This window comes from Balaenoptera borealis (genome assembly GCF_965194805.1).
Source record: "Balaenoptera borealis genome assembly, chromosome: 4".
In the NCBI taxonomy this organism is placed as follows: domain Eukaryota; kingdom Metazoa; phylum Chordata; class Mammalia; order Artiodactyla; family Balaenopteridae; genus Balaenoptera; species Balaenoptera borealis.
Window position 1 is genome coordinate 114,546,439 of NC_138861.1, and position 14,996 is coordinate 114,561,434.

Consider the following 14,996-nt stretch of genomic DNA (forward strand, 5'->3'; position numbering starts at 1 on the left):
CAGTCCTCAAAGTAGCCGTCATCACGAGATCAGCCCCAAAGCAAACTGTCCAGCCCGCACCTCCTGGTTACAAGAACCTGAGTTTAAACAGAACACAAATGCTGGAGGAAGAGGGGACGCCTTGCTTTGGTTTGTGTTACCATTCAGCAGGGGTGGGGACTGTGTTGTTTAAGTGTGTGATTAGAAACAGTTGGCGGTATAGTGGGCCCGGGAGCCCCGCGTCTCCCCATCACCGAGGATTCACCTGTGGGCTATGAGGGCGTCCATGGGAAGACCTCCCTGCTTCACGGAAACTTGATTTCCTGCCAGCTCTCCATCGAATGTGCCCGTCAGAGGTGTCAGTGTGCCGACAGGGGACAGGAGGGGTGGAGAAGCGGGGATGGTGGCCAGTGGTGGCCAGTGGCACCCAGCTGGGCCCCTGCCCCTACCTGCTGGGCCTGCTGCAGCAGCTCCATGCGTTCCCGCAGGATCTGGCTGTCAAACTCCCGGCTCTGCCGCAGGATCTGCCTGCGCAGCTTCTCCACGGCGGCCTGCAGGTCCTCCCGCTGGCCCTCGCTCAGCGCCTCGCTGGCCCGCCGCCCGGGCTCCTGCTGCAGCGCATCGTATAGCGTGGCCTCCAGCTCCTGGATTTTCTGAGCGGCCCAAATCACACAGACAGTGGGAGGTCACAGGTGGGTGGACGGGAACCCCTAGGACACTGCAGCCGAGCGAGGCCCAGCTGGGGGATCTTGGGCAGGGAGGGGAGGCATGCAGGGGCCGAGCAGAGCGGCCAGCGGTCTCGGGGGTGGGCATGGGGGCGAGGGAGCCCCTCTCAGCCCTGTGCACACGGTTTTGAGAACACTTCTTAACTCTATTCAATCAAGACACCCTACTCTGTACAGGAGGGGACTAGGGCAATAAGAAGAAATAGTCATAACCGCCCCTTAAGATATGTGATTCAAAGAGAGGTTTGACTCGACTGGGCTTTATTTTTGTCTTTGGCTTCCAATTTACTGCCTCCAGCTTGGGAACAAGTCTCCCCTTTTATCTCGAGTAGCGTGGAAAATGTGTCCCAAATTGCACGCACTTGGCATTCAGCTGCCTAGTTAGAAAAGCAATTTCAACCCCAAGCAAATGGGGACAGTGTCCTCATTGCTCTCTCCTCCCCCTGAAAAGCAAGACACCCCTGGTTAGCAAAGCACATGAGAGATTAGTAGCCAGTGGAGGAGATCCTTGGGAAAGCTCAGAGTTTTCATCATGAGAGGGAAGTTATTTCTTTTCAGCCTCACGGCAAGACACTGTAATACATTTACTTTATGGGAATATCCAGGGACAAAAGAGAGAAGTATCTCCTTGTCTGCCATCCTAAATCCCCACCCACATCCCTTGCTAGGAACAGCTCTTTCTCTTCCAGAGATGCTATAGACCAATCACCCGTTTTAATGGAAATTGCTGTGAAGATGCAGGAGGAGGGTTGAAGCAGTGGGTCAACACGGGCGGCCCTCTGTGCCTGTGGCCACCTGCTCCTGCAGCCTCCCCAGCTTCAGCGTGGCTGTGCTAACCGCCCCCAAGGGAATTCCAGGCCCATCAGACCGAGCTTAGCCAGCAGGCATCAAATTCCCCTCTCCTGACCCCAGTCGTCGCCTCTGGGAAACTAGAAGGTGGGAATCTGTCCACTGACACAGCCAAGGGGTCCACATGGAGCGGGAGCTTGCCTGTGCCTGCTGGTTGTCCCCTCCCCCTTCAGCAGCTGAGCTCCTAGGAGACCCGCATGTGGCCAGCTTCCAGCCAGGACCCCACCACCCAATTCTGGAAGCTCCACTGTGGCCCTGCACCATCCCACTCAGCTCAACGACAAAGGAACACAGGTGTGACTCTGGCACCTGCCGTCCTCCCTTCTGCCTGCGGCCGCGGCACTGCCACCCTCTGGAGCATGTTTCTTCCCTGACTGTTCAGGTCAGCCTAGCGCTGATCACAACTCCAATCTCGTCATGTGCCTGAAATCCCACTTGAGGCTTTGGAATATTCTTTGGGTAAGAATGTCGTTTCTACCCAGTGGCAGGATCAGCACGCCCGGGGGCCTCCTCTGTAGAACCTGGACTCAGGGTCCCCCAGGGCCTTTCTGCACATGGCACTTAGAGAGCCAAAGGCGGACACCAAGTTTTCCAAAGTGCGTTGGGAAACAGCAGTCTTGCAAGATGTCCCTTGAAAGAGGGCCCCAAGAGCCACTGAACTTGGACACGGCTTGCTCTGTTCCTCTTGAAGTCTCAGCCCATCCTTTAGGACCCAAGAAGTCCTCAGAGTTTTCCAAACTTACTCTCCTGCAGCCTCCCCCTCCTTTTTTGGCTGTAAGTTTCTATGTTATCTCCTGAAATCGTATTCCTCAGAACCTTCTGGGGAAGGCCAGGGAAGGACAGAGATGGTGTATAGTGCAGCGGCAAAGGGTGCTTGCAAAAGGACGGAGAATGGGCAGAATCAAGGAAAACCCAAAAAAGGGAAAGAGGGAAGAAAAGGGTGAGTATGCTTTGATTTCTAAATTGCCCGTAACAGCGCGTGCCCAGAAGTAAGAACTGGATGGGAAAATGCCACTTCCTGACGAGGCTCAAACCGCCCTGACCTTCTCCATCTGCTGCCCCCTGCCCTAGGGATTCAAGCCTCAGAGCCTGGACATGAAGGGTCGAGGGTCACAGTGATGTGGACCAGCCTTCAAGTCCAGAATCTCCCACCTGTGCTAAGCCCAGCGTCCTACTCTGTCTTCATGGAGACGGGGATTTTTAGTTATTGATTCTGTATTTCTTAGGTACAAACCCACTTTGTAAAATGATGTTAGCTACAAATGATCTGAGCAAAGCCTTGCTCCAGGCTTTATATACTCACTGCTTCTTCCTGCAAGAGCGGTGCTGAACTCCAAGTGCACTCTACTGTGGGGACATCCTGGAAATGCCCCTTCAAAGCCATAGGAACCTGAGCATGGTCCCACCTCATGTTCATCACCGGGAAGTCCAGAACCAGTTCTGTGACCCAGGCACAATGTTGCACAGGACCTCACAAGTAATTCTTGTTCTGATGATCACCCACCCTCCACTCATTGCTTTACCTTTGTTCCTTTGTGACTGTCTCTTTTTGCTATTTATGGGAAAACTTGCTCTGGGCTTTAAGCATAAATAAATATTAATAAGAAAAACTAATAAGCAGAAAGTTTCTTTTCCTTCATCTCAAATGATTACTAGAACTGAATAAGTATGCCTAAAGAAACCATCAAGCTAACTAAATGTTTTTGAAAAATCACGACTGATTTGGAAAAAGTGACAATTTATCTGTATGGTCATTCGGGCTGAAACCAGTCGAAATGTGGAGATGGCATTGGTATCGCGCCACGCAGCATTTCAAGGACCCCAAATGTGCCGTCAGCCCCCAAAGGAAGAGCAGCCTGTAACGCTGAGTCTGAAGAATCAGAACATCCAACCCACTTCCGGTCCTACCAGGTAAGCCTGGTCGAGGGCTTGCTTCCTGTAGTCTAGCTCCTCCTCCAGGTAGCCCTTCTGCCTGCTGAACAGGTCCTGAAAAAGAGGAGGTCCCCAAGGTCAAAATCAATGTGAGAACCCATCACCGGGCAGCTCTTCAGAGCCAACCTACTCACACTTGCTGGACAGTGACGGTCCCACCGAGCTGGGGACCCGCCAGGTGCTTGGGTGAGAAGCGATGTCAGGTCTGCCCTGCTTGCTTCTGCGTAAATCCCCAGCAGGAGCCTCGCTGGCCCAGGAGCCTTGATCAAGCCTGTCCCAACTCCTCCCAGCTTCCTTCCTCTCGGGTGCCTGACCTGGTTCCCACGCCCCGGGCTACAGGAATCCTTCTCGATTCCTCTTGTCACATCCCGGTGGACCCTGGATGCGGCTGGTTCTCAGATGTGGCCCTTCCTCCCCACACCAATGGCATCACCCACCTCCTGATTACTCTCACTGCTGCACGCACCCTCCCCACTCTCCGGTCACTCAGTCCCTGAAAGCGTGATCTCTCTGAAACCCAAATTTTTTTATATTACTGATTGGAGGGTTTCAGGGTTAGAGCTCAGCAGTTGCAGCCACTTGATTTTATAGAGGAGGAAACAGAGGGCCAGAGAGGACCAGTGCCTTGCCCTAGATGCCACAGTTCACTGGTGACAGAGGTGGGACTAGACACCCAGGCCTGGTGATTCAGCCCAGGGCTCTTCCCACCCAACACTCTGCTTCCAGGCCTTAGGCTCTTCCTTCCTCCTTCCCCTCTCATTTCTACCTAGAAAACTTGATTTGGTCTTTGAAGGCTCAAGAACCATTTCTTCTGGGAAGCCTTCTCTGACATCCCCAGGCTGGGTAAGATGGATCCCACTGTACACTCACGGCACCTGGTGAAGAGCTGGCATCACTGTTTATCAGGTACCGCATGTGCCAAGCACTTTGTGAAAATGGGCCATGTGTCCAGTATCTCTCATCCCTATGGCCCAGCGGGGCGGAGATAGGAAACCCCATTAGCAATGAGGAAGCAAAGTCCAGTGTGTCTCTCCCAAACTCATGTCCAAGAAGGGGCAAGTGAAGCCTGGAGCTCCATCTTGGTGTCCCTGAGCCCCTGGTCCAGGTGCCTCCATACCACCAAAGTGCCTCTCCTAATGTTCCCACACTACACTGCCGCTGCCAGCTCCCGCGCACACATCCCCAAGGGCTTGCAGGCTAGACAAGGCAGGGACCCCGCTATTCATTACTGAACCCCTAATCCTGGCATAGTGTCCAGGATAGCAGAGGCTCTAAAAATATGTATCAAGTGAATAACTGAGTGAATGGATGATACTTACACAGAAAAGCAATGAGAGCAAAAGCAAAGTTTAGAAATGCATGCAAATCAATACAAAACACATGCAAAGCCTTACTGGGAAGAGGATTATCTGAGCTCTGTCAACCCCCCTCCCTCCTAGGGGGTTGCATCTTTTACCTTCTCTTTCTCCAAGTCTAGCATCTTCTGGGTCAGGGCCGCCTCCGTTCCCTCTATTTGCTTCAGCCACTGGAAAACAGCAGGGACAGAAGGCGCAGCTAGTGAGAACAAGAGCCCATTGGGGGCCGTCCTCCAAGAGGAGGCTCCTGGCCTAGAGGGGGTCCCCATCATGTCCCAAGGTGGTCCTCGAAATGGAATTTCAAAGTCCATCCTGATGTTTCAACTTTGACAGATGTTAGCTCAGGGATCATGGGTACACACACGTGCGTACGGGCATGCAGGTGGGTGTGGGGTGTGAGCACCCGCAAGCCTGCAAGTAGGGGAGGTTGTGGGTGTGCGTGGTGGATGCACGTGGGAGGCTGCGAGTCTGTGCCCTGGGATCCCCGCAGCCAGGCGGGCGAGCCTCTCTGGGTTCTACCCTGCCAAGTGCTGTGCTGGCAGCTTCATGCCTGGGACCTCGTCCGGCCCCCTCATGACCACCCCGTGGAGCAGGCAGCGTCTCCGCATTTTGCAGGTGAAGACATGGCAGCTGAGTTAAGTCACTTGTCCAAGGTCACACAGGTGAGAAGTGGGGATTTTGAACCCAGCCTGCGGGACTGCACCCCTGGAGCCACTGGGGCGTGTCTGAGCAGCCGGGGGCACCGCGGGATGCAGGCGTGAAAGGGGGTCTGGCCATGCAGGGTGTGAGGGCCTCAGAGCATGGGCGGGGGCACCTGCCATGGGCTGGTGATGGGGGTCCATCTGCCTGTTCTCAGGTCTGGGCTGGGGGTGAGCAGTAGGCAGGCAGCTGTTCCTCAGGTGTAGGCACGTGGGTGTCTCTTTACGAGGAGCCCACCTGAGAGACAGGGGGAGGTCCACACACCTGGCTAACGCCCTGTGGGGATGCTTTAGGTTTTAGGGGTGTCTGGGGATGTCAGTTTGACAACATGTGTAAATGTGTACATTCAACCTCCTCGTTGCTAAAGCCAACGGACGACCTCCCTGCCGTGGGCCTGCCTGCCACCCACCTGTAGACGCGCCCCTTCCCGACGGCCCAGACCCTTTGTCCTCCTCCTCTGGCTGCGGCTGCCCGTCCTGGACTCTTGGCGCCCTCAAAGTCCCCACCCTTGTCTGTCCCCTCTCCTCAGCACTCCCCCAGGGGTTCCACCCTCCCCTATGCTCTCTCCCTCTCTGAAATGTCCCCCTCCAGCCCAGATCTGCCCCACACACCCCGATGCCTCAAGCTCCCTGAGAAAGGGCTTCCCTCGAATGGGAAGAGCCCCAGCTCACCTTGACTGGGAAACTGGGAGCAGCCACGCCTCCTCCCCCTTCACTCCCCAAACGTTGGTTCTACTCCCTCCCATTTCAAAACCCCACCCACCACACTCCACCACCACCACCCAGCGCAGGCCCCCTCTCAGCCCCCAGGCTCACGTCAGACCCCAAATCCCCTTCTGCCCACCAGCCAGCGTGTTCTCTTAAAAACACTTAGCATCTCTCACGGACCTTCCCTGCTCCCACTGAAAGCCTCCCCAAGGAGATCCCATCGCTCCTGACAATGGCTGGGGGACCAGCCACGCCTTCTCTCACCTCAGGGCCTTTGCACATGCTGCTCTCTCTGCCTGGAACAGCACGACCTCTGCCATCCCCAGCTTCAGCCCCAGGCCTTTATACCTACTCAGCTTCTGGACCTGAGTTAGCTGTCGCCTCCTCCAGGAAGCCTGCCCTGCTTCCTGAGTCTGTGGGGCCTGGTGCCCTCCATGGATCCCCTGTCACAGCACTCACCTGACAGACTGCTGTTTCCCTTTTCCCACGATATGGGATGTGTTCTGTTAAATTTCCTTACTCTGCACAGGGCCTGGCGTGAGGCAAGCACTTAATAGACGTTTGCTTAGGGAAGGAGGATGCAGGGGTCTGGAGGTCTGTGGGGTGTGTGCTGGTTGCATAGTGGGAACAAGCCTAGATAAAGCTCTGCCCACAGAGCCTCCCTGCTAAAGTCCATGTTAGCATGGCCCCCAAGAGTGGCCCCAGAGCTAGCGGCAGAAGCAGGCACCCAATGCAGCATTGCTTTAGACGTTGCTGAGCCCGTGTGCAATGTCTTAGAAACAGGTAAGCATATTTTTGACAAGGAATGAAAAATATTTCGTTTTTTACTATCCTAATGCAAGCAGTCATAAAATGAATAAAATAAAATGGAAAAAAAAATCCAGTTTTGAATCACTACAAGCTGCTCTTAGGTTTTGTAGAACACAATGTCCAGTTTTTCCTTATTGTTAAAAAACAAAGATTTGACAGGCATATTATGCACATAAAGAAAAAACTTGACAGGTCCTCTTCAGCCACTGGGAGAGTAAAGTGAGAACAGAAAATGCTGGCCCTGGGCCTCCTGGGCGTGTGAGGGCACGGATTTCTTATCGGAGTCTGGCCAGATGTCTATGGGGCCTCGCTCCGGGGTGAGAACCTGGGGAGTGGGGACAGGGTGCCTGCCTGCCCCCCAAACCCTCAGGGAGAAGTGAGTCAGCCCACCGGGCACGGGAAGAGGACTCTCGCGGGAGGTGTGGCTGGTGCACCTCCGCCCCAACCGGCACTTTGCCCACAGGTGCAGGACCCTGATCTCAGAGCGGGGGAGTGGGGGACCTCCCCCCTCTAACACTCAACCCTTCCTTCAGAGAAGGGTCCCAAGGCCTTGACGCTGGGCCAACTATTAGAAGGCTTGCCTGTGGCCTAAGCTGCATTTTCTCATCTGTTGTTACCAGTGAGAGCGTGGATTTTTAAAAACTTCCATCTTTCTGATTGATTTTGAACTCGAGGCAGAAGAGGCATGACTTGTGATCACTTGTAAGTCCCCCTGACGCCCCATGTTCTCTGCTCAGCATGTGTGGTGTGTGTTTTGGGTTGAGGCAGCAAGGCGACGTCCCCAATCTTGGACTCCGCTAACCAGAGGCGGGTCTGGAGGGCGCTGAGATGGGCCGGCATGTGTTTCTCTGAACCTTCCAGACAGAGCAGGGCTTCCCCGGGTGGTGATGGGAGGAGGGCAAGTGCCCAGGGCAAGATGCCATTTGCAGCAAGAATGCCAAGGGACATGCAAACTAGCTTGAGTCGCGCTTCGCTTACAGGCTATGAAAGGAGCCTTGTGCCCCTAAGTAGAAGCTTGAAGTGGACCTCAGTACTGCCAGTCAGATACCAGTGCTGAATGGCAATTTTTTAAATGAGGTATAACTTGGTTGAGGGGGGTTGACTGATGACGTCACAGGGGCCTCTGAGCCCCACTGCGAGATTTTCTTCAGCACCCATCAGCCCCGGGGTGACCAACTCGTCCCCGTTTGCCTGGAAGTGTCCCCATTTCGGCACTGAAAGTCCCATGTGTCCTGGGGAAAGCGGACGGTCGGACACCCTGACTGTCCTGTAGGTGCTCCCAGGGGAGTCCCGTTGGCCCACTTTTTTTCCGAGGGTGCACTAAGCACCAAGTTCTCTCCATGGGGGGAGACACAGCACCTCCCAAACACTGGGCCTTCAATCACAGACATGCGGCGGAGCTAGTGTCCCTAAGAATATGAGGCAACACCAGTCTAAGTCCAGTCCCCACAGACTGTCCCAAATGGGGAACTGGGCCTCGCTCACCTGGTCCAGAGTCGGGCCTCTAAAGGCCAGCGCCGGGCACCGCCTCTCCTGCCACCACCCTTGTGGACTTCGAGAGGAGCTGGCAGGCCAGGGCAGCTGACACAGCTCTCTGCGTTTAGGGTGCAGAGCGTAGCGCCAGCCAGCCAGCTTGGCAGGGCTGTGTGGTCACTGGCAGACAGGCAGCAGCCGGCAGGGGCTGGTACAGGTGGGCACGGGGTGGGCGACAGGGTGAAAGCAGACAGCAGCCGCATGCCAGGCAGGCCCCGTGTCCTCTGTGTCCAGGGGCCCGTGCTGCTAGCCTCGCATGATTGTTGAGGAGAAGAGGAGCCCTGAAAGCCCGAGCTGGGGCCAAGGCCGGAGGTCTGGAGCCTGGCGGGGAGGAGAGTGTCGGGAAGGGCCCGGGGGTCTGGAGCCTGGCGGGGAGGAGAGTGTCGGGAAGGGCCCGGGGGTCTGGAACCTGGTGGGGAGGAGAGTGTCGGGAAGGGCCCGGGGGTCTGGAGCCTGGCGGGGAGGAGGGTGTCAGGGAGGACCCGGGGGTCTGGAACCTGGCAGGGAGGAGACTGTCGGGAAGGGCCCGGGGGTCTGGAGCCTGGCGGGGAGGAGGGTGTCGGGGAGGGCCCGGGGGTCTGGAACCTGGCGGGGAGGAGGGTGTCGGGAGGGGCCCGGGGGTCTGGAACCTGGCGGGGAGGAGGGTGTCGGGAAGGGCCCGGGGGTCTGGAACCTGGCGGGGAGGAGGGTGTCGGGGAGGGCCCGGGGGTCTGGAACCTGGTGGGGAGGAGGGTGTCGGGGAGGGCCCGGGGGTCTGGAACCTGGTGGGGAGGAGAGTGTCGGGAGGGGCCCGGGGCGGGAGAACTTGGTAACTGGCAGAGGGCTGGGAACTCCCGACAGTCTGCCGCCCTCCAGGAGGCTCTGGGGGTAGGAGAGAGGGAGAGCCCCCTCCCCAGGCCCACTGCCCCAGCCCCACCCCGAGTCCCTGGCAGTTCCTGCTCTTTGCTCACTGACCACAACCATCGATCAAACACGTCTCAGTCCCCAGCCTTGCCCCAGGTGCTTGGCAGCGAGGCTTGGTCCCATTTAAAAGTGCCGTGCCCTGGAGTCCTGACACTAACTCTGCAAGGCTCGCGGCCCAGAGGGATGAAGGCGCTGGCCTGCAGCAGCCCCTGCAGTTGGCGGGTTGGCGGGGGCTAAGAGCCAGGCCAGGAGGGGCCTCCGGGGGATAAGGGAGGAGGCCTGGGTCTGGCATCGCCACATCCTCCGGGCGTGCTGGGCGCTGGGCGCCCGGAGGCTCATCCTCAGTGAACGTTGGAGTGAACGAGGAATAAACTGAAAACGTCTGCTGGGCTCTCTGTGTGACCCCCTGGAGGCTACACTGTCGCATTTGGCTCTCCTGGTGGGAGGGATGTTTACTGAATGCACACTTACCATCACCTGTATCTGAGGGGCCACCAGCCAGCCAGGTATGAGTCATCCTCATCCCCCCGCCCACCTGGGGACACAGACTCAGCCAGGTGACCGTAGCAGTGCTGTGGGCATCGCCACTTACCACCTGTGTGACCTCAGCAAGGGTTTGCCATAAGTCTGTTACCAACATCTAGTGCCCTGTACACGGGGAAGGATGGACAGGTGCTCAGGGAAGAAAACTATATTTTAAATGCCCTTCCAAAGATTCTGGAAGGAATCCTGATTAAGATCATTAAGACTTCATCATTATAAAAATAGCATTTTAAAGTTTAACTCATGTGCTTTAAAAGAAAAAGATCTATAGACCAGACTACATTAACAAGTTGGGTATGCCTGAAACACCCTAAATTAATGGAAAAGGCAAATCAGGATGTATTTTTAATAAATACGGCAATAAGTTATTATATTTAGTATGTAAAGCATATAGATAAGTCAGTAAGAAAAACCATAGTTATGACCAAATACGTATTAAATAAGTGAATAGATGAATGCATGATTGAATTAATGTATGAATGAGTAAGTAACAAACAAGGGCAATGGAATGTAATTACGATTCACAAGAAAGAAGAAAATGGATAATACACAAAAAATCCATTATCACTAGCACTCAAATAAATGAAAATTAAAATAATGACATCATATAATTTCTGCCTATCCTATCAGCAGAGTTCTTAGTGGTATGCCTTGTTGAACAAAAAACCGGCAGCGGTAACACTCAGGTAGAGGGGAATTGGTACCACTTTTCTGGAAACCATTTGACAGCATGAAAGCTCTTAAAAATTCTCTTACCCATCAGCCCAGTGATTCCACTTCTAGAATCTACCCTGTAGAAGTGTTTTAAAATGAAAATAAAAACTTATGGGTAAAGACGCTCATCGCTGCATGATGGTAAATAGAAAAAAGAGCAGAAATGCCCTCAATATCTTAACAGCGAAAGAATCATTACTGAGGGTGTGGCTATAGGTGGAATGATGCAGGGCCGTTCATTCTCATGGTGGAAGCTTATGAAGCAGGATTAAAAACTCAGGTATGATCCTGACCAAGTTTTTTAAAAGGGCGTGGGAAAAAACTGGAAGGAAATAGACCAACTGTCGCAGATGGTTTCCTTGAAGGGGGTTTTGATTTCCTTCCACGGTCTCTAAGTTTTCTACCATAAGCATGAGTGATTTTCAATCAGAAAACAAAAAGGCATGCACGTGCGCATGCAGACACAGACGGACCAGAACCATGCTTCCAGAACAAAGCGAGACGCCAATGTACAGTTTCTTGTATGGTGCCGGGAAGCTCAGACAAGGTGTATGGACAGAAATGCCGCTGGGCTCTACCTTTTCACACAGGGCAAGCACAGTTCCAGCCTGGATTATTGCAACCTGTTCTTCATTTCTCAAATTCTAAAACACAAAAATGGGCAAGGGCATTTTACACTGATCTCACATCACGTGCAGACAGTCAGCCCTACACAACTCTGACAGCGGCCTCCCCAGGGTCAGCCCCACTCACTGACGGGACCAGATGTGACATATCTGAGGACCGGCCCTCGGGGTGGGAATGTCTCATGTAGCGGCACTGAGCCTTTCAGAAATAGGGCCTTGCTCAAGCTAATCTTTTAAGAAGGCAGAAGTCTCACTTTCTGATTTCAGAAATCTCGAGTGATTCCACTTTCTTTCTGGACATTCATTTTTAGGTTTTCTTCCCCCTCATCACTCACAGGCTATCAGGATGATCTAACTTCAGAACCCCACTTCTGATGGATGTGGACCCAGCCACCCACGCAGGAATGTGGCCATACAAAAGCCTTACATTGTACTTAGGAGATCTCTTAAATTAGGAAGAAATTAAAACGAAACGAAACAAAAGCCACACAGAGTACACCCGAATCAAAACAAGAACACGAAACCGGAAACCGATCGCTCATAGTTACCCCATTATCGCCAAGGATATCTAATTTCTTCATAAGTTCAGAAATATTCACATCCTGGAAAAGATGTCCAACGTTCATTTTGTGTGAGCTACAAAGACCATCCACACCAATCTCTAGGGCCTCAGCCCTCAGTCCTTGATAAGACACCTCTCCCTTTCTCGTCTCTAAGAGTCTAAGGCCGGGCGGAGAGTTACTCTTGGCAGTTCCTTCAGGGAGGGAGGGAGGGCTGGTAACTGCTGCGTATTGGCTGAGTTTTATGCCAGCACAAACACCGCTTTCTAGAAAGGTTCATGGAATCCTGTGGGTCAGAAGGACCCCCTCTGTGCCCACGGGCCTAGCGGGACTCCAGGGTCACGGCAAACACTGAGCTGCTAGAACGACCACAGCTACTGTCTCTAGAATACTCAGCACGCTCTGGGCACTGCACTGAGCCCTTCATGTTCACTATCTAATTTAACTGTCACACCCACTTCACTGTGTGGGTGTTGCCACTCAGCTCTCCTAGATGAAGAGACTGAGGGTCAGAGAGGTTCCAGGCCAGAGCTGGGAAGTGGCCAAGATGGGGTTTGCCTTCAAGGCTGCATCCCAAGGCTCTGCTCTTTTAACATGAGTACAAGTAGAGTAACATTTGGTGACCCGCTGGAATAATGAACTCTGACTTTCAAAATATAGTGGAGGGACGGGGGTATCTTGTCAAAATCATTTCAACCCCTGGCACCGGCACACGATCCCCTTTCCAGCTGAGCCTAGCATTTGAGCAGGCTGTGGCCGTAGTAGAGCGGGGGCACCCCCCAGGCACGCTACCTTAACTCCTTCCTGGTGACAGAACAGCTGGAGGGCGCTGCTGTTGTTCTCGGGGAAGGTGGTGATTTGGAGGTTAAATGCTGGCGACCTCCGCTCTCTCTCCTGGGGAAAAGATTTGGTTTAAAAACAGAACTTTATTGGATTATTTACCACTTGCCATTTTCCCACGTTACTCAGCAAAAACCAACGAATTCCAGTTGGCAAAGGTGTTACTAGAAAGCACGCATTCAGGCTACAATCTTGATGGAGACTCTGTGTCCTGTCTGCACCACAGTGGATCTCCTGTGGACACGGGGTTACTTCTTAACCTAATCAGCTGGGAAGAAGTGGTTAGCAGAGTGCCATGAGTTAACCTGCTGATGGAAGCTCAGGAAGTCACACTATCATCATTAAATACTCGGTAAGAACAAGCGCGTGAAATTTCAACAGAAATCATCGTTATCTCACTTCATCCTCACACAACCCCACGAGGCAGCCATGACTGCTTCCGTTTTGTGGACAAAGAGGAGACTGGGGAGGTAAAGACCCACCGAGGTCCCACACGAGTGAGTGGCAGGGCCAGGACCCAGACCCTGGCCTCACATCTTTTTCAATATAATCTGCTGACTTTGTTCACAATTTTTTTTTGAACCGCACTAACACTCTGATGATCGTTCTACCTCTGCCTTAGATTAACAGTCAAATCTCAACTACTCAGGAAGGAGAGCAAGCATTTTCCCAGAAGCAGTACATTAATCATGTGTAAAGTGACAAGTTTTTAAAAAGGACAGGAGAAGCCCAATTACTTACAGAAATAAAGTACAGCAGCAGAACAGTACTCTGGTCTCAAATGTGTTTTCTACACAGAGCTGCCTTTAAACCCTGAGCAATGGACAGGTCAGCCAGCAGAGAAGATCTTTCCCAAATGATACCTTGAAATCAAACTGCTTTTATTTTCTCAGAATTATGGTAAGTAAGCTTGCTTTGGACCATGCCTGCAGAACCTAGCTACAGAACCAATGGGCTTCTTTAGCCATTTGACTAAGAAATGTAGCCAAGATGAGCACCAGATGGCAGGTCTTAAGCAGATGCTCTAAAGGAGAGAGGAAGGGTGGGGCCATTAATTCAATTAATTTCCACGAAGCCCCAATCTGCCTAACCTGGTTTGAATCAGTTTAGATAGAAAACCTTATTTCCCTTATTAGACAAGAACAACACAATTCACAATGGTTCCGTGCTACAGATGCCTTTTCTACCTGTAATGCTTACTTAAATGGGGTCTCCACAGAAAAGGTGACAAAAGAAAGCTCATGTTTTATATGAACAGAAGTCAGAAGACTGGTTTCCAATGCCTCCAAAGGATGGTGGAGACACTCAAAGAAAGTTCGAGTAAAGTGATCGATGCTTATGGAATTCTCATAAGAAGGACACAGAGCAAAGAGCCGTGAAAGGTTTTCTAACAGTGGCAGTAGTATTAACCATGACCTTTCCTAACTTCTACTTCTGCCGCATGAACGAAGGAAGGACTCAGTTCAGGTTCAAGCAAGAGCTGAGTTGCACGGCAACACTTGGTTCTGAGACATTCAGGCCACGGTCCATGTCAGCACAACAAAGAACAAAATGGGAAGTTCCAGGGCAAGCAGAATTTTAACTGAGGCCGGGAGGAGAAAACAAAATCAGAGAAACACCAACATTGCCAAGGAGCTCGCTTTTACTGAGGGTTCTGGACATGCAAAGGCTTCAGCGGAGGGAGAGCAGAGCCGTGTCACCACAGATGCTTAGAGAAAACAAGTCACAAACTCAGGTGATGTCTCACAGGTCGATGAGTTTTAAATGGAAACAAACAAAAAAGGAGTATGAAGTGGTAGCAAGGCAATAAAGTAACACACCCGAGGCAAGGTTCCAGTTGGAAGCAATAATCCCATCAATAGCCCTCACACTGGATCCAACTCCGTGTATTTGGGAAGTCACTGAAGGTTTGGGACACGATTTCTACCTGTGAACAACATTCAATCTCTCTTCACGCTAAAGAGTCGTTCTGAGTTGCCGTTTGAGTTACAAACAACAATTGTGTTAGTCCAATACTGCTTGCAACGTCTGTATTCACTACATCAAGGAGTTGGAACAACGTTATAAGCTTTCTCAACCACCTATGCAAATACCTCCTTTCACCCTGTTTACTTACCTTGTGTTTACCTTGGCAAATAGAAAATGGGCCAAACTAGCAGTAAACACAGTATAGAGTCAGCTGCGGGCCAGGTCAGACCCCGCTCTCTCAAAAGGTGAGATT

The 14,996-nt window shown here is 52.6% G+C and overlaps 1 protein-coding gene across 2 annotated transcripts; it reads right to left on the bottom strand.

Annotated features, from left to right (window-relative positions):
- Positions 1 to 661: 661 nt before the first annotated feature.
- Positions 662 to 14,996, bottom strand: LOC309627781 (janus kinase and microtubule-interacting protein 3-like). 2 transcript variants are annotated; one of them, XM_082389963.1, is made up of 5 exons: positions 12,728 to 14,996; positions 11,924 to 11,977; positions 11,328 to 11,393; positions 4,942 to 5,010; positions 662 to 3,539 (listed from the first exon to the last, which is right to left on the bottom strand). In XM_082389963.1, exons 2-5 carry the CDS (start codon positions 11,954 to 11,956, stop codon positions 3,432 to 3,434), a joined length of 276 nt encoding a protein of 91 aa, XP_082246089.1. In that variant the 5' UTR covers positions 11,957 to 11,977; positions 12,728 to 14,996; the 3' UTR covers positions 662 to 3,431. The 2 variants fall into 2 exon arrangements, with proteins under 2 accessions (XP_082246089.1, XP_082246088.1); XM_082389962.1 differs by having other exon boundaries at positions 11,924 to 14,996.